Raw genomic sequence first — 18,306 nt, 5'->3', positions numbered from 1 at the left:
CTTTACTCTGAGGGTGGTGAGACACTGGCACAGGCTGCCCAGGGGGGGTTGTAGATGCCCCAACCCTAGCAGTGCTCCAGGCTACGTTGGATAAGTCCTTGAACAACCTGGTCTAGTGAAAGTGTCCCTGCCCATGGCAGGAAGGTTGGGACTAGATGATGTTTAAGGTCTTTTCCAACCCCTAACATTTTATGATTCTATGAGTGGATTCTCACAAATGGTTCTAAATCATAAAACTAGTAAAACTTGACAGTATTGACATAGAAGAGGTATATTGGTGTACCCTAGTGGTATGGTGTGTCCAGACACACAGGATTTATCTAGATCTCCTTTTTAGTACCAGTACTATCTTGAGGTTCCTCTGTCAAACTGTGAGTTCAGGTGAAAACTGTGTCTCGCTGTAGTCCGCAGAAATGGTTGTGAGGGGCTGTGTCTCTTCTGCCCATGGCCCACAAAGATGTGTAACGAGGAAGACCAGTGTCCACACAAAGTGTCCAGTGGTGAAGATGAACCTGGGTTCCAGTGTCTCTTTACTGAAATGCTTCTCTGCTTTCTGACTTGCAGACATGGATCTGCAGACGCGCCACCTGGCCCTCAGCAGCCTGTTCACGGAAACGCTGATGATGCTGAACAACTCCAGCATCACCACGGCCGAGTCTCTGCGGGGCAGCCTGCGCAAGTGGATCAACAGCAGAGTGCAGGGGCTGCTGGCCATGCCCCTCCTCACGGCCGCGTGCCACAGCCTGGCCTCCGTGCGCCACATGGCCGAGACCACAGAGGCCTGCATCACTTCCTACTTCAGCAAGGGTAGGAGCCTGTCTCTGTGTCACTGCCTCTGATCAGTCTGGGATGCCACTGTGCACAAATCGTCTGGAATTATGAAGTGCTTGAGGTTGGAAAGGGTGTTAAAGATCACCTTGTTCTGGCCCCTCTGCCATGGGTAGGGACAAGGGGAAATGGCTTCATGCTGATGCAGGGTAGATGGGATATGAGAGAGAAATTCTTCCCTGTGAGGGTGTTGAGGCCCTGGCACAAGTTTCTCAGAGAACCTGTGGCTTCTCCATCCCTGGAAATGTCCAAGGGCAGGTTGGATGGGGCTTGGAGCAACCTGGTCTAATGGAAGATGTCCCTGCCCATGGCCGGGGGTGGTATAAGATGGTCTTTTAGTTCCCTTCCAACCCAAACTATTTTGTGATTCTGTGATTGTGGTTTGGGTTTTACAGCTGCTCTAATTGTGTGTTTCCTTAATATCCATACCTGTCTCCGTGAAAACCGATTTGCTCTGTGTAGTGTTGCTGTTTTTCCAGCTAAAGTGGAGGACTTCATAAAAAAAAAATCACCCCAGGAGAACAAAAGACATTTTTCCCCTTCTCTGTAGGGTGTTCTGTAGGCTAATTTAAGAAAAAAATACTCTGGTTTGGTAAAACTCTGTAAGTGTGGTGTGCGTGGTTTTCTTTGGTTTTTTTTTTCTTCTATTTTTCTGTTTACATAATCCTTGTGGAACTACATTTCTGTTTCTTTCACTCTGTGGAAGATTTCAGTACACCTGAGGGAAATACTTCTAATTCCATTGCTAAAATGTTCAAATTTTAGTCCTGGCTGAATGCTGAGAAAATAATCTCACCTTGACCTCAAGGAGGTGCCCTATGATAGTGGAATTTTTCTTTCCTCTCCATCAGTTGCATGATATGCTGATTCCCTGAAAAACACCTAAACCAGCCCAGATTCTCTTAACTAGTAGCCCTGGTTCTTAGGTTTTACCAAGTGCTGCTTTCTCACACGCTTTTTATTCTTCTGCTTTCTTCAAAGATTCCCCTCATCACCAGGAGTTAGGCTGGGGCCCTATACTTGCCTCCCTCCAAGTTCCTGAGCTAACCATGGAAGAATTCCTGCAGGAGTGCCTGTCTTTAGGAAGCTACTTGACCCTCTATGTCTACCTGCTGCAATGCCTGAACACTGACCAAACCCTTACCAATGAAATGAAAATCCTGCTGACCATCAGCAAATGGCTGGAGCAAGTGTACCCCAGGTATGAAACTTGAAGCTTCTGAATGTGCCCAAACTTTTAGATTATTATTATTTATATTAAAGTTTATTTAGAGTTGTGTAGCTGGTATAATTAGGTGGCCCTGGTTAATTAAGTTAATTTCAACAGGCTGCTGGATGAAATGGCCTGTCCTTCTCTATCTACTAATACAGAGTCTACCCATATGCAGTGCCAACAGAAAATAGTTGTGGTGGTTTAAGAGAAGAAGAAATTTAATTTGCTAGCAAATTAGTAAGTTTCAGTCATTTTTCAGTCAGATGAGCTCGGTTTCAATGACAGCCTGGATTTGCGCTCAGTTAAAATGACCAAAAGCAAACCCTGAATCACTCTGGGTTCCACTTCCCAGCGTGTCCACAAGGTGGGATGTGTTATGTGCTGAATATTCAGTCTGGCATTCTGAGAGACCTGGTGCTGAAAGCTGCTGGATGGGGCCTGTGCAGCAGCTCTGAACCAAGTCTGGAGCCAGTGGATCTGGTGGGATGCCCAGGGTTGGTGGCCTGTATTGCTGTAAAACTTCTCAGATAACTGGGTTCTGTGGGGAAAGGATGCATAGCCTTGGGGTCAAAATAAAAATACTTAACGTATGTAACAACTGTAGTTAGAGTTGCTGCTGAAGTTGCCAGGATTTAGCAATCCTGATTACCATTTTTCTGTGTTAGCGTTGATAATGTTCATATTTTCTGTAAAAGAACAATTTGGGAAAAGGTATGTTCCCACTGTTTCTTGAAATTCAAAAAACACTTTCACTGTGGTACGTACTGTAGTAATTTGATTGCCAAGGTGTGAAGGAGACAGCAAAGCCACCATATAAAGCAGATTAAACCTTGCTCTAAACATCAGATCTGAGATTGCCTGGGATAGGAAATGACTGGGAGGAGTAATGTGAGGATAGTCTGATGCAGGAAACTCATGCTGGTGCTTTATGTGGAAAATCTGAGCTTGTTAACTTGAACTGCCAGCTGTTTGGGGAAAGATTAAAAATAGCATAGGGGGAACTCCATTTTGGGCTTTACTCAACAAAAATCTTCAATGTTTCCTAATCTCAAGGATCATATTAAAAGTCTAAATTGTTGTGGTAACAACATCCAGTGCTTCTTAAAGTGTTTTATTCGTAAGTAAAAAAAAGAACAAACAAGTAAAGATACAGCTTAATTCCTTTTGTGCCAAGTCTTAGGCAAGTTTAAATCCACTTACGACCGCAGTATCATTTATTTCCAGTTGTAAAGCTTAAAAGGAAGCACTGTTCTTTGTCCTCTTACAGGCCCTTAAAACCTGCTAGCTGGTGGATCAAATCCCTAACAGTAGCAGTTACAGCAGTATAATAACTGGTGGGTTAGTATAGTTTATGCTATCCTCATGTAATAAAATTAGCTGTCACTAATTAACAATCTGAATTCTTCATGGATCTAATGGGGAGAGAAATAAACTTCTTAACCTATGCATCAGACTCTTTTTATTTTCTCTAATTTTTCTCCGTACATCTTCCCTAAAGCTCAGCAAAGGAAGAGGCAAAGCTGTTTCTCTGGTGGCATAAAGCCATGCAGTTATCCTTGGTGCAGCTAGAGCAAGATGACCCTGTTCTGATTGAATCTGTCATCCGAACCCTGCTGTCCATCCAGGGCCGGCAGAGCCAGCTGGCTGAGGAGAGACTCACTTCTGGATTGCTTGGTGCTATTGGGCTAGGCAGGAGGTCTCCTTTGTCACCCAGGTGAGGGCTGAGACTGTGGTGAGTCAATTGGTTTGAGTCATGGTGTTGAAGAAACTGCAGCCTGGGTCAGAATGTCCAGTGCAGTGTCAGAAGGTGATCAGAATCCAGGCTGCCTTCAGATCTGTAAAGCTGTTTGGACCTATCACAGAAAAAGCACAAGAGAGTGTGTTCATCAGGTTAAGAAGCGAGTATGAACCTCTGCAAAGGTGGTGAAAAAGGAAAGAAAATGCAGTTCTGATTCTGTCCACCTCCAGCAAAGTTTGTAGGCAGATACAAACTTCGTATTTGAACTGTTAGTTAGAGGGATACTTCCAGCTGGTCTGTAGAAAACTGCTTCAGCTTTCTACACAGACTTCACAAGATTTTGTTTAAAAGCAGACACATTGCATTTTCTGTCCTAACCTTGAGGTATTGGAAATGTTAAGAGAAGCTCAAAGGAGCATGTGCTTGCTTGTGATTCGGTCTACCTTCTACAGAGAGACACTAAGTTTGTTAGGTGTCAAAATCAAGTTCACTGTGGAAAGAATGCTGAGAAAAAATCCCATAATTGTTTGTGGAACACCAATTCAACCCTGCACCTAAACATAACTTTGTGTTTATAAAGACCTTCTGGGATGCAGTGCTGTTCAAATTGCCCTGAATTTTTGGTGTCATTCAACTCATCCCTTGATTTGGGCTGTAATAATGTTTTATATTCTGTCACCCGAGGAGTATTTCAGATGTGAGGTGAGGAGTATTTCAGCTAGGCTTGAAACTGATGCAACTTTTCATGTGAAGGGTATTTTGTTATCTTCTAGTATGTGTTGTGTCCTGTTGTGTGTATACCCAGAGAAGCTGGGATCCCCTTCCAGTCCTGGAAGTGTCCAAGGCCAGGTTGGACGGGGCTTGGAGCAGCCTGTTCTTGTGGAAGGTGTTGCTGCCCATGGCAGAGGGGTGGAATGAGATGAGGTTTAAGGTCCCTTCCAACCCCAACCATTCTGGGATTCTGTGATATTGAAGTGGCACTGGAATAGATCCTCTCAAGCCTTTACTTCGTTCCTCATGCAGTAGATACCTCATGGTTAGATCTTACAATTTATCTGCTGCTGAGATGTGAAAATCTGGTGTCACCTTGTCCCTCTGTGCTCTCCCCGTGCAGGTTTCGGGTGGTTGCCCGCAGTTTGTCCACCTTCCTCCTGGTGCAGATCCCTGCAGAGAGCCAGGTGCGCCTCAAGGCTGGGTCGGAGCCCAGGCTGTCTCAGAAGGCTCAGCAGGTGAGGTGTGCCCATCTCTGGCTGCTTGACGTGCCCTCTCTGCATGCTTGTTTAGCTTTTGGGGTGAACTTTGTAAGAGTCACTGCAAGCATTTCTTCAAGGTAAATCCTGCTCTCACCTTGTTGTTGAACTTCGGCAGCAGGACTGTGTGTTTGACTCTGTCCTAAAGTGATCCTGGGTAAAACTTACAGTGTTTTGCATTAATATGAAGGCACCGTTTTCTAATCTTACACAATTAAAGGATGAACATATGTCTGTAAAACCCGACTTCAGAAAGTTTGGAACATAGCAGGTAGAAGGAATTTAAAACAAACAGGAAAAAACAGTGCTGCTGTGGTTTGCACTGCTTTTCAGTGATAAAGCAGGGCTACATTCACACTGACATTTGTTTATGTGCAGTCAGGGCTTAAAAGTCCTGTGACAAATAAACATTCCTCCTTTAGCATGTGCACTGACCGTGGTGTTCTTTCAGTAAGCTCTTGAGAAGAGGAAGGAGCAGTTGGTTGGAAACCAAAGCAAAGTAGCTCAGTACAACTTGTTTCTCTAAGAAAAGAACAAAACTTGTTCAGAAATATTTTCTACATTTTCCCTTGCTAGACTTGCCAACGTAGACTTCTCTACATAAAATTTTTAACTTGACAGTTAATATCTAACTTTAATACTATTAATGGGAACAAAACAATACTTTTATGAAAGTCAGTATATTCAGAACAACCTAAAGTGAAGATCTAAGTGTGTTGCAGCTTGTAGTTTGACATAATTTCTGTGAAACCATGTCTTGAGTTCATGAAGTAAATATTTTACAACATTTGGGTTACAGAATCCTAGGAAGCCTTAATAGGACAGTTTTTGTGTTGATCTTGGGGAGAGAACAGCTTGACAAATACAAGTTGACTTGAAACACTGTTATGGGATTGTAGTTTACAGTTGTTTTGTTCTGAGTACTCTGTGGAGGTGAGGATCCTTTAGGGGAATTGTGCAGACGGTGGTGTGTTACGGATCGAGGTACACACAGCTAACAGCATCTTCCCTTCTCCCTGTAGGCACTGAATGCTCTCGAAGCCATGTCATCCAACAAACAATACATGGATTTCCAAGAGCAGCTCTCCCAGGCCTCTCTGTTCATCAAGCACCCCGAGCACTGCCTTCGGGATGGCAATAACCTCCTGTCCCTGCTCGTGAACACGCTGTACCCAGAAGTGCATTATTTGGACAGCATTCGGTAGCGGCGCTGGGCGCGCGGGGCCGGCGGCGGCTCTGGTTTACAAACAGCGTCCTTATTGCACAACTGATTTTTACCTTCAGAGTTCCACTTTAATTAAGTCAGACCTGTGAATAGGAACTGCACACTGTCAAGTTTTCTCCACTTCAAGGTTTTCTTGCTTTCCTTTTGAATTTTAGACCTGTGGAATTGCTTAATGGTTTGGGTTTCTTGGGGCTTTTTTTGGTGGTTTGTTCTTTTTTTTTTTTTTTTTTTTGACTGAAAGCACTTGAGTATCTTCTGTGCGTGGTGCCCTTTGAAGAGAAGGGTGCCTGGGGATAGGTGTACAAATCACTAGTCAGCACAGCTCATCCTGTAGTGTCTGAAATTTTTGCTTGGTGCCTTTTTTTATTTTCCAGTGTGTCATCACTCAGACCAGTTCAAAGTGAATGGAGGACTGTGTGTAAAAGAGGTTTGACTTTCTTAACCAGGATACCTCTGAGTCTTACCTGAGTGTGTGTCTAGTGATTTTTGTGAAATCCCTGTATTTGACAAGATGGTATTTTAAATCTTGACTTTTTTGCTATCCCACAGAAATCTGTAGTTTAGAGGCATGCCTACAATCTTTGACCACTTCTGTAAATACCAACAAAAATAGGAACTAAAGAACTTTTTTTTTTTTCCTGTTTTCTAAATATTAGTGTGTCTGCATCTATATTGCTTGATTAAATGCAAGTAACTTCTAGCCAAGTTCAAGGGGATTTAAATCCAGAGACATATTTTCTGGATCTCCAGTGTCTGAGAGGGGAACAGTCAGTTATGATCACGTTAAATAGGATTCCTTAATTACTAAAGTCTGGTTGTTTAGGAAATGTTTAACAACCACCACTTAAGCTTATTCTCTTCTGCCTAGCTGGGCATGACATGACAGGATTTTAGATGACACTGTGAAGAGGCATTTTTGTTGTATTAAATTTGGTGATCACTTGTTACAATTCTGTTGCCAAAGCATGAACCATGAGCCTGTAAATCTGTTGTTTCATCTGAATGATCACTGCTTTTGTTGCCTTGTCTGATCATAGGATGCACTTTTGTTTAGGAAAAGCAGAAGGAGAATTTTCCCGGTACTTGTTTGATGTCCCTTTAATCACTGATCTGTTTGAGCTGTCCCAAGGTCCTGCAGTCCCAGTCCCTACAGCTCTGTGAAGGAACTGATCGCTTTTTCTCTTCCTCCATTAATTGTGCCTTTGTGTTTATGACACGGTTGCACGTTAAAACATGAGTTCTGGTCAATAGGGGATAGAAATGTGCTACCTGCTGTCTGGTCAATGATGCTTTGAACTGTTGCTCTTAAACCATGGTTCTGGTGCTAGAGGACAGATCACCTTTTCCTTCTTGGCAGATTCTGCTAATTATGCCAGCTGGGTCATTAGATCACCGTCATTTTAATGTGGTCTTAGAGTTCTTTGCTCTATCTGCGAGCCTATAAATAAATATATATATGTACATCCCCCTATATAGTAACCAGATACCAATGCAGCATGGTTTTTAACAGACTCTTTTGGAAAATTCATGTCTGGAGGAATACATTCTGCTGCTTTTGCCCCCAAAGACTTAAAACCACTGGGTTTATTAGGCTCAATGTTATTGATCAGTTGCATATAAATGTGAAGAAGTCAGAAAATATGTGTTTGACATGCACTTTCAAAATGAGGAATTGTTTCAGCTGTTGAGTTTTTACAAATGTTGTATTTATAACATGCTCTGTCTGCAAAGACCATGCAAAATAAAAAAGGAAAATCAAGCAATTTGTAACAGACACTGTGGTATTTTCAACCTGGTAGAAGGATCCACATCAGATAACACATAATTGCTGTATCTGTCACCACAGACCAGTCTTCTGGCTTCATGATCAGTGTGGCAGTGGCTGAAGTCTGAACCTGAATTGTAGTTCTCTGTGCAAGTGTGAACTCCAGAGCTTGAGGCCTTATTTTCCAAGTGGTGACCAATAAATTGACTTTTTATTCTTTCTAGTTTTACTGGAAAGACTTTGGCATTCCCTGCACCTCCCAGATGAGTTCAGTACCTGAAGCCTCCTGGTGTGTGCACTGTCCCTCCAGTTTATACTGGTTTGAGTGGGTGTTTGAGTCTCCCATGAGGACCAGGGGGAATGAGTTGGTTTTGGGTTGGTCTGATGAGTTGGTCTGATGCTTCTGTCTGGACCCAAACTAGTTGAGTTAAAAGAAGTAATTTTTGAAAGAAAAATTCAGAAAGCCAAGCCTCAATCTCATGCACAGGTAGAAGTGTGTTCTCATTACTCTGTCTGTAAATCATAAGGGCTCAGAAATCCAATTCAATTTGTCCAGCTAATATCTCTGAGGTCTCTTTCCTCTGTGACACCTGTGAAACCGAGCTCACAGATCTGTGACTACACTGTCTACTCTAACTTCCCTTTTCTCTTTGCATCTCTTCTTACTTTTATTAAATCTGGCTTTGTCACTGCTGGGATTTTAAGCTGGGATTTAAAAGATCAGGTTCAAGTATATCCTTGCATCTATTTCTTTCTTTTCTCCCCTTATCATCCTGGCCAAGTAATTTAAAATTCTGCTTTGCTTTTCCAGTGCAGATATTACGAAGGGGTGAACTTTAAAATAATGATTCCCAGCCTGGGGTTGAGCTTGCAGGCTTGATGGTATTTCAGTAGCAGTTTGGTGGTTGTTACCAGGGGCAGGATTGTGCACGGAACAGTTTTGGAGCTGCTGCACTGGGATGGCTGCACAGAGCATCAAATCCAGCAGTAGAAACGTGAAAGTAGGTTCAAGCCACTTGCTCTTTCTTAATTCTTTCTCCTCCTCCTCATCTAAGCCAATGTATTGCTCTTTCCAGCCTTATCCTGGGCATCTGTCTGCCTCTGCAGGACTCCAGGTTGACCCACATTGCCCTATACCATAAGCTGGGCCTGTTCACCTCACCTTGGAGGATGTTTACAGTTGGGTTAGAGATTTGTCTGTGCTTGGCCTTTTTGTGACTTTGTACTAGTGACTTCATCTCAGAAGAGAGATTTAAGAGATGAGTAGTCAGGCCTTAAAAAAACTTCTCTGTGTAACACAGGGATGGAAATGGTTTAGACCCAAAAATTGGGTGTATTGGAACATTTTCACAGCACATTTATCACAAAGCTCTGAGTTTCTGGGCACTCAGAGCTGCAGTAAAGTTAGAACACAGACTAGTTTAGACTTCTTATGTCCTGCCTTCAGCTCTACCAGTTTTTAGAAACCATCTTCCTTTTTTGCTTGGATGCCTCTTTAAAGTTAAGGTTTCCTTTAAACTCTTAAATAAACTCTTCTGGACATTTAGGAATAATAATAATAATAATTTTAAAAAAGGAAACAAACCCCATCAGAAACTCCAGTAGTGTTTTGCCACAGCTAGTATTTGAAACATGTCAGTAGCCCACTTGGATGTGGTTGGACAAGTGGAGTGGTGAAAACGGCTTTTCGGAGTGATGTTTGAAAAATACCAAAGCAAAAAGCTGTGAAACAATTTTATACTGTCACCTGCTTGCTAAATATCTGATACGGGCTAAAAACACACAGATAGGGTAAAACTGACATCCTGTGCTTTGCTCTTCCAGCTCCATCCCTTCTTTTTTTTCTTGTTTCCCCTTAAAGGCTGCTCTCACTTGTGAGGAGCAGCAGGGCTGGAACTCACAGCATCATGGAAGGGACCGTCGAGATCATCCAGTTCCAACCTCCCCGAGGCTGGTCTGACCTTCTGTGCCTCAGCCAAGGCCAGCTCTGTGTTCCCTGGGGAAGGACACCCGTGGGGGGAGCGGGTGGGGATGGATCCACGTCCCCTGCTCAGCTGTGCCTCGGCATGGCCCCTCCTGTGGGCAGGGTCTGGCTGCCGCCGTGTCTGCGGTCAAAGTTCTCGTAGGTGCACTCTGGCAGCTGTGGCCTGGCAGGAGGAGATGTGGGAAAGGTGAGGGCACGTTTCAGGCTGCTGCGGGTTTTGCGAGTGGCTCCAGTGAATGTCAGAGCATCTGTGACACTCTGAGACAGATCCTCTTCTACTTCACAGTAGTTTTTAAGGGTCTGAGTTGCAACTGCTGTTTTACAGCTTAAAAGCTTTTACATCTTAAAGTATGCAGAACAATCTGCACCCTTAGCATCCACTGTGCTACTGTCCTGCTCAGAGCCTCGGGAGGTTGTCACAAACCTCTCCTGTGAAGGATCTTCTTATGTAAGTGTTGGCTTTAAGCCTTCTTATCTATGTAAGTATCTATGCAAATATAACCCAGGGTGCAGTGTGGTTTACCCTGATAAATCCGCAAAACTATGCTTTTTTTATGCCTTTTTACAAGTAGTTACAAATTTGACTGTAGGATTAAATTCCTTGTTGTTTCTTTGGTTGTGCCCTGTATGCTTGACTGTCCTGCTGGGATGGCCATGGCCATTGTTCTTGGGTAAGGTCAGGGAAGGAGACATGTAGGGGTAACTCAGGAGGGCGGTATCACAAAGAAATGAAACTACTCAGATTGAAAGGGGGCAGCCCCATGCAGATGTAATTATCCTTGACCTCAGATACATCTTCTGTACCATTAGACCAAAGGTTGTTTCTGGTGGGAATTTTTTTTTTTTTAAATTTATTTTTTCCCATCCCAGTAGTTTGGCCACCCTATCTGTCAGGAGTGTCCAAGATCAGTGTTGTGCTGGGTAATGGGAAATGCCAGGGATTTGTGGGAGCATGCTGTGGATGCCAGCCCAAGAATCAGGCCCTGTCACACCCGAGCTGGGCTGTTTGCTGTCTCCATACCTTCCCTGCACACTTGGCTGAGCTCATCAGCTTTGGTGTGGCAGCTGCTTCTGCTCCATTACAAACTGGGGTGTAGAGGGAGGGGAAGATTTCTGTTTGACAGTGTCAGCACAGACCCCATCCCTGGCCTTTCCCTTGGGTGGATGATCCATTGTTAGTTTAACGTGGCATCACAGAACCATGGAATGGTTTGGGTTGGGAGGCACCTCATCATTCAAACCTCATCCAGTGCCATCCCCTGCCATGGGCAGGGACACCTTCCACAAGACCAGATTGCTCCAAGCCCCCTCCAACCTGGCCTTGGACACTCCCAGGGATCCAGGGGCAGCCACAGCTGCTCTGGGCACCCTGTGCCAGGGCCTGCCCACCCTCACAGACAGCAATTCCTTCCCAATATCCCATCCAGCCCTGCCCTCTGGCACTGGGAAGCCATTCTCTGTGTCCTGTCCCTCCATGCCTTGTCCCCAGTCCCTCTGCAGCTCTCCTGGAGCCCCTTTAGGCCCTGCCAGGGGCTCTGAGCTCTTCCTGGAGCCTTCTCTTGTGCAGCTGAACACCCCCAGCTCTCCCAGCCTACCTGGAGCCTTCCAGCCATGCTCTGGGCTTAAGGCACATCCAAACTTGTGTTAGCCCTTTGCTGGTGTAGCAGCCGTGTGCTGTGGTCTTTACACTGCTGCCCAGTCCCTTGTCCTCACACCACTGGGGTCTCCTCTCAGCTGTGCCCAAGCCAGAACCTCCTCCCAGCAGTGTCCAGTCCTTGTTCCCTCATGCTGGCTCACCTGGCCATCAGCTGAACCCTTTCCTTGCCCCAGGAGCCTGCTCTGAGGCCAGAGAATTGTTACCAAGACCAAGGACACACTGCACTTCTCACCTGGGCCATCCTCACTCTCCTGCAGGATAACATGAGTAGAAGGCAAGACATCCTTACCTGGCCAGGCTGGATGGAGCAGAGGGGGAACCTGTGAAGTGGGAAGGGTGATGTGGGTTAGCAATGAGATCAGAGTGGGCTGGGAAGCCAGGAGTGACCTAGAGCTGTTGGGAAGCTGCACTGGAGGGTGGTTGTGACACTCCAGTGAGTGGGAAGAAGCCCTGATGTCAGGTGTGTGGCCCTCTTCATGTTCTTGGGAATTAGGCACTGGAATATAAGGAACAAAAGCATTTTTGGTTGGTTTGACAGCTTCTACTGTTCAAATCAAGTGGTGGCTTCCATGAGTGTGACATCAGATTGTCCCTACAGATGAGTCCCAGCGGTGGGACATCTCATTCCCCTCAGTCCCCTCCTGTCGATGCCACCACCCAGCAGCACTGAGTGCTGCTGGGGGCCAGTGGCCTCCTGGCTGCTTGGGATGTCATATCCGTCAGTCCATGGGCTGATCCTCATCTCCTGTAAGCTGGGCATTCCCTGATCTCACAGCCTTGGTGTGGCTGGAAGGTGGGATTTCTCAAATGCTGGCTACTGGGTAGTGAGACCCTGGGGGACTGACAAGGGCGATCTGTAAAATGAGGGTGCTCATCCCAAGAGATTAAACTTGTGTGGGATGCAGCAAAGGGAAATCCTGGCTGTGAGCTACAGGGGAAGTAATTAGCCTGCTTCAAGGAAAAAAAAAATCTGGTTATGTAGGCCGTGGCTTCTCCACTAATCTCCCCTCTGTTGGTTTATTAACATTTCTTCCTGGGCACAGGGAAACTCCTGCCCCCTCTGAATTTTCAAAGGCCCCCTGTGTCAGTAGGCTGTGACCAGCCAGCCAAGAGCTCTTGGCTCTTCCTGCTAGAATTATCCTCCTAGGGTAGAAAATAATAAAATCATTAATATCCCCCCCCCCCCCCCCCCCCCCAAACAAACACACTGCCTGACTGTTTCTGCTCTATCCATCCCTGGTTGCCAGTCGGCTGGAGGGAAGTCAGGACACTGACCTTCTCTGGAGAAAACGGTGAAGCTCAGCATCAACAGCAAAATGAGCACCTTGATTCCCAGCGGCACAAAGATCAGGATCATGAAGGAGGAGCTGTCGGAGGCTCTGAGTTTGTAGAAGTAGAGGGCCCCCTCTGCCCTGCCGTGGCTGTTGACAGCAGTGCAGGTGTATTTCCCGTCGTGGGTCAGGGACCGCAGCTCCTTGGTGACGCTGTGGCCGGAGCTGCTGGTGGAGCTGGGGTTGCCGTAGAGGGGTCCGGTCCAGGTCAGGGCGGGCACTGGCTCCCCCTCGGCCGTGCAGCGGGCCTGGAAGGTGTGGTCCCTGTTGGAGCTGACCGTGATGTTAATGATCCTGGGGGCGGCTGTGGGAATCGCAACAGGGGAGGGAAAGTGGGTCAGGCTGCAAAGGCAGGTCTGGTGCAAAACACCCGGAGTGAAGTTTTGGTCTTGGTGGACCCTCAGCATTGTTCTCTCAGGGTGAAGTTGGGCACTGGTGGGGGAGAGCTGGACCTGCCCTGCCCCTGAACCCCCGTGCCCTGGGCTGATCCCCAGCGTGGGCAGCAGGGGAGGGGGGATTCTGCCCCTCTGTCCTGCTCAGGGGAGACCCCACCTGCAGAGCTGCCCCAGCCCTGGGGAACAACAGCACAAGGACCTGGAGCTGCTGCAGCCAGTCCAGAGGAGGCCACCGAGATGCTCCAGGGCTGGAGCCCCTCTGCTCTGCAGCCAGCCTGGGACAGCTGGGGGTGTTCAGCTGCACGAGAGAAGGCTCCAGGGAGAGCTCAGAGCCCCTGGCAGGGCCTAAAGGGGCTCCAAGCAAAATAGGGACAGGACTTGCTGTGACAGGACAAGGATTAATGTTTCGGAATTAAAAGAATAGAGATTTAGATTGGATGTAAGGAGGAAATTTTTTGAAAAGAGGGGTTTCCCAGAGAAGCTGTGGCTGCTCCACCCCTGGAAATGTCCAGTACCAGGTTGGACAAGGCTTGGAGCAACCTGGTCTAGTGGAAGGTGTCCCTGGCCATGGCAGGGGGGTTGGACGAGATGAGCTTTAAAGATTCTCTTCAGTTGAAACTGTTTTATGACTCTATAGATGTCTGGATCAGCCCTCTCCTTCCTTGTTTTTCTTGGCACTTTCTTCCCCTAGATTCCCCCACCCAGCCCATGTTGGATAGAGGGGCAAAAGGATTCACCCAGCAAAGCCTGGATGCAAGCATGTGTACTCTGTTTGTTTTATCCCAGTAATGCCTCACTCATTTTTCTGAACCTTGACCAACTTCAACTGTTGTGCCCTTCCTTGGTGGCAGAAGGCAGAGAAGTACCACCCACCATTGTAGGCACAGGTGCAGCTGGTGACCTTTTTGGACTTGGCTGCAAGTCCACGTGGTCCAGGACATGTCAACCACAGTGTTCTGCACAAGTATTTTTTGGCTGTTCCTTCAATTCCTGACCTCCAGAGCGCACGTGGATGGACCCATTTGTGTGAGCCCTTTGCTCAGTGCCTGGGACTTGCCAGATTTGGCAGGTTAGTTATAGGAAAATTTCTGCTTCTTGCCACAACCTATTTTTGGTGGTTTTTTCCAGCCCCAGAGTGACCAGATCACCTTTAGGTGGGACATTAGGAGAAATTTCTTCACGGAAGGGGTGATTAGACATTGGAAGGGGCTGCCCAGGGAGATGGTGGAGCTCTTATCCCTGGAAGTGTTCAAAAAGGTGCTACAGAAAATGAAGGGCACTAAGTGAGTATCCTTACAGAGGAAGAGCAGGAATTCATTTTTTTTCAGACTAGACAACAAAAATAGAGTTTACAACCACCTACAGCACGTCTTCCCCTTCGTCCACACAGTGCAAGAGGAATCTGAGGCTGTGTGTCATGGGTCTCTGTGTTTTGGTTTTTAAATTAACCTTTTAAGCATTAATTAACCCCTCCCAATCACAGCGTCAGGGCCCATTCCCAAGCAGGGTACTGTTTGTGTGTGTGTTATCATTCCTCTGGTGTTAAAATCCCCTGAGAGACAGGTCTTGCTGCCATCCTGGCCTGGTCCTGCTGTGTGTGGGTGCTCATGAGCTGGGGCAACTGAAGGAGAGCCTCAACTGTGCAGAACTTCTCAAGAAACAACCAAGCTCATCCTTGGGTCCCATCTGGACACCCACGCTGCACAGCAGGCGTAAGGAACTTCCCTCTCAAAAGCAAAATCACCCAACCTCATGGCCTGGGTAAGATCTGAGTCTGCTTCTGAGGCCTCTCTCCTAGCTCCCCCTTGATCTGTGAGCTTGCCCTGGGAAGTGGGATTAGTATTTGACATTTGTTGCTCTGAGCTGGCTTTCCAGGACATTTGTACTTCATGTTTCACGCTCCAGAGGATTCTGGATTTATTTTACCTGGGTACCAGGTATCTTGTCTTTCCAATCCCCTGCTACCACCCACGCCCTGTTGTGCTAGCGCCTGTGAACGTGTGGTCAGCACCTGGGCTGTCCAGTTCAGGTTCTGATGGAGAGGATGTCTTTAACCCCATCTTGGCTCACCCCAGCTTGCCTCTGCTGCGTGCCCTGCTCCTGTGCTGCAGGGACTAAGTGGGATGCTCAGCTTTTGGTGGGCTCTCACCCCAACTGCCAGAGCCTCGCCATTTCCTTACTGGTTGTGTTCCTATTCCCTTCCCTGCATTGTGCTCATTGTCTTATGCTGGAAGACTGAGGAGCACAGTGAATATTCCCTGCTATAACGGAGAAAGAAAAGCCAACCCTTTGGAAAACCATCTCAGGTAAACTTCTGCTACCATTTGTCATTTCCCACATCCTGTGGCTCTTCCCTAGAGGGTGGCTTTGCCTCCTTTGTCTCTCGCACCCTCTTACCAATCACATGCAGCTTTATCCCATTCCTGCTCTCATACTTGTTGTGGATGTCTCCGGCCAGCTCCACCCGGCAGAAGTACCTCTCGCTGTCGCTCCAGGTCAGGTTGTCAATCCTGATGGACAGGTCCTTGTGCCGGGGGTTGCCCAGCAGCTTGTACTTGCTCTTGTGGCTGATGGCAGTCTTGCAGAGCTCGCTGCTGCTCTGGCTCACACACTTGAAGACTATCGTGCCATTGTAAGGCTCCTTGATCCTCCAAATGGCCGTGAGGGCCCGGTCAAATGTTTTGTAGGGGTGTGTGAAAGTGCAGGGCAGGATAGCCATCTTCCCAAGCTCTCCAGTAACGTCAGAGGGGACGTGGACAGACCAGCCATTGCACTGCACACCTACAAGCAAGAAGGGATCATGGAATTGCAGAATGGTTTGGGTGGAAGGGGCCTTAAAATTCATTTCATTCCACCCCCCTGCCATGGGCAGGGACACCTTTCACTATCCCACATTGCTCCAAGCCCTGTCCAACCTGGTCTTGGACACTTCCAGGGATGGGGCAGCCGCAGCTTCTCTGGGAAACCTGTGCCAGGGCCTCCCCAGCCTCACAGCCAAGAATTTCTTCCTAATATCTAATCTAAATCTCCCCTCTTTCAGTTTAATATATAGACACGTCTATCCACCCACTGTTCTGCTACTACCACCAGCTGTAGCAGCAGATTGTGGCTTCAGAAACATCTGTGCTGGCATTCCTGTCTTATGAAAAACTCCTTTCATTAGATCAGGGGCTCTCAGTAGCTGGGGATACCTGTGAAATGTAAAAGTGTCCTGTAAGTAGTTCCACCCATTCCTGGTCTTGCTGGCTTCACCATATGGGCATTCAGCTGTCAGATTACTCCTGCAGACTCAAAGATAAGATTTGTTTTTTGTTCCTGTATCTGTGGACCATAACACTTGACAAATATCTCTGTGGCAGTGCAGCTTGTATTCATCTATTGTGTGCTACACAATGGACAAAGGCCGTCCTAGGGCCAGTTCTCTGTTCAGGTATTTACATCGAGTCAGCTCCAAGCCAGTATTTTGATTACTGAGATCTGGAGTTGTGCTGCCCTGTCATACACAATAACGATATGGGCACCTTTTCCAGCCCAGGTAATCTAATAAACTATGCTGCAGCACTGCAGGAGCTTCGTGAAGCTCATGGGTTTGGAGCACAAGGACCTGGCACTGAAAACTGTAATTGCTATTGCTTTCTAGCTTATTTGCTCTTGTTTTAGCTTTTTTGCAGCATGTCACTGCAACCTTTACTTTGGGAGAACTGTAGATTATGTGCTTCTGAGTACAACTTGCTTCTCTCTGCCACCCCTTTGATTAGTTTTTTCTTTGTTTTCAATCTTAAGCAAAGAACATTTTTTTTTTTTTTGGCACATAAGCCCCCCCTTGCCTTCCAGATGAAAAATAATGTTAAAAATAAGTGCTTTTAATGCTAACATCTCCGCCCATTTCCATGGAAACACAGTTTGCCTAGTTATGAGTGGAGGGAGTTGTCAACATTCTGTGTATAATTTACCCTTAACTCTAAAGCTTCAGCGTGGTAGGCCTGCCATATTCCTTTTGTTATATCCAGGCTCCATTTGTTCCTGGAACTGACGCTCTCACAAGAAACAGAGAGGCAAATAGCCTGCCCACCTTACAGAAAGTAACTCCCAAAAAAGGGTTGTCAAGGTGAGTGAATCTGCTGGTTGTCAGTGGGAAAGGTCATGAAGACAACAGCAAGAGCTGGGGTCCAGCCCAGGCACTACCCTTGCTCTGGAAAATGCTGTTTAACAGTGTCTCTAGCAAATCTCAGAGAGTTTAATGGAATTTAAGAGCATATTTGAAGTTAAATGAGAGCTTAAGTGCTCAGTGGAACTGGAAAATACTGCGTCTGTTGCATAATAACTCCTAAGGAATATGAAAGGAGGGTGGTGATGAAAATGCTGCATCCACCTGACAAAGCTGGGGAAAAGTTAGATGAATTCCCTGCACAAGTTAGAAAAACAAAAAAAAAAATGCAAAAATCCCCCACAAACTGAGGACCTCTCTGAGTCTGAGTTTCCCAGGGTTGTCACATGCACTTGGAATTTCAGGATGCTTTTAAGCAGCGTGATGGAGGGTGCAATTCTTGGAGAGTTTGTTGTAGCAGGCAGTTCCCTGGCACTCGGACTAGAGTGAGAGGAGAAGCTGTGATCAGACAGGGGTTGACAGCAAGCTCAGAACTCACCCTTCCTGGAGATGCGAAGCAGGCACAGCAGAACCAAGCCGAGCTCTCTCATGCTGGTTGATGTTCTCCCCTGAGGGGCATCAGCAAACCAGAACCATCTCCTTACATCTGAGCTACTGGTCTTGCAGTCACAAAAGGTTTTTCCAGGGGTAGAAGAAGTTGTGGTTTTCTTCTCCTTGGAGTGAATGAGTCATTTAGCTGAACCAGCTCCGGGTTCAGATATTAATAGTTCTGTGGTCAGTCATATGAAAATTACACCAGAAGGAATCACAGT

The 18,306-nt window shown here is 46.6% G+C and overlaps 2 protein-coding genes across 3 annotated transcripts in view; one reads left to right on the top strand and one right to left on the bottom strand.

The window, feature by feature from the left end:
• EPG5 (ectopic P-granules 5 autophagy tethering factor) overlaps positions 1 to 8,017 on the top strand; it is a 55,093-nt gene extending 47,076 nt beyond the window's left edge. For both annotated transcript variants that reach the window (XM_048291586.1, XM_048291585.1), the window contains exons 40-44: positions 565 to 807; positions 1,810 to 2,029; positions 3,540 to 3,755; positions 4,894 to 5,008; positions 6,052 to 8,017. In XM_048291586.1, coding sequence (XP_048147543.1) covers positions 565 to 807; positions 1,810 to 2,029; positions 3,540 to 3,755; positions 4,894 to 5,008; positions 6,052 to 6,234 — 977 coding nt within the window. In that variant the 3' untranslated portion in view covers positions 6,235 to 8,017. The remainder of the gene's footprint in view (positions 1 to 564; positions 808 to 1,809; positions 2,030 to 3,539; positions 3,756 to 4,893; positions 5,009 to 6,051) is intronic.
• A 2,052-nt stretch (positions 8,018 to 10,069) lies between these two features.
• Positions 10,070 to 18,084, bottom strand: SIGLEC15 (sialic acid binding Ig like lectin 15). The gene is made up of 5 exons (XM_048291359.1): positions 18,033 to 18,084; positions 15,784 to 16,167; positions 12,936 to 13,295; positions 11,950 to 11,980; positions 10,070 to 10,166 (listed from the first exon to the last, which is right to left on the bottom strand). The coding sequence occupies exons 1-5, from the start codon at positions 18,082 to 18,084 to the stop codon at positions 10,070 to 10,072; spliced, it is 924 nt and encodes a 307-aa protein (XP_048147316.1).
• Between the last annotated feature and the right edge of the window lie 222 nt (positions 18,085 to 18,306).

This window comes from Corvus hawaiiensis, chromosome Z (assembly GCF_020740725.1).
Source record: "Corvus hawaiiensis isolate bCorHaw1 chromosome Z, bCorHaw1.pri.cur, whole genome shotgun sequence".
NCBI classification, from domain to species: domain Eukaryota; kingdom Metazoa; phylum Chordata; class Aves; order Passeriformes; family Corvidae; genus Corvus; species Corvus hawaiiensis.
The sequence above is the reverse complement of the archived record's forward strand: the minus strand, read 5'-3'. Positions and strand labels throughout refer to the sequence as shown.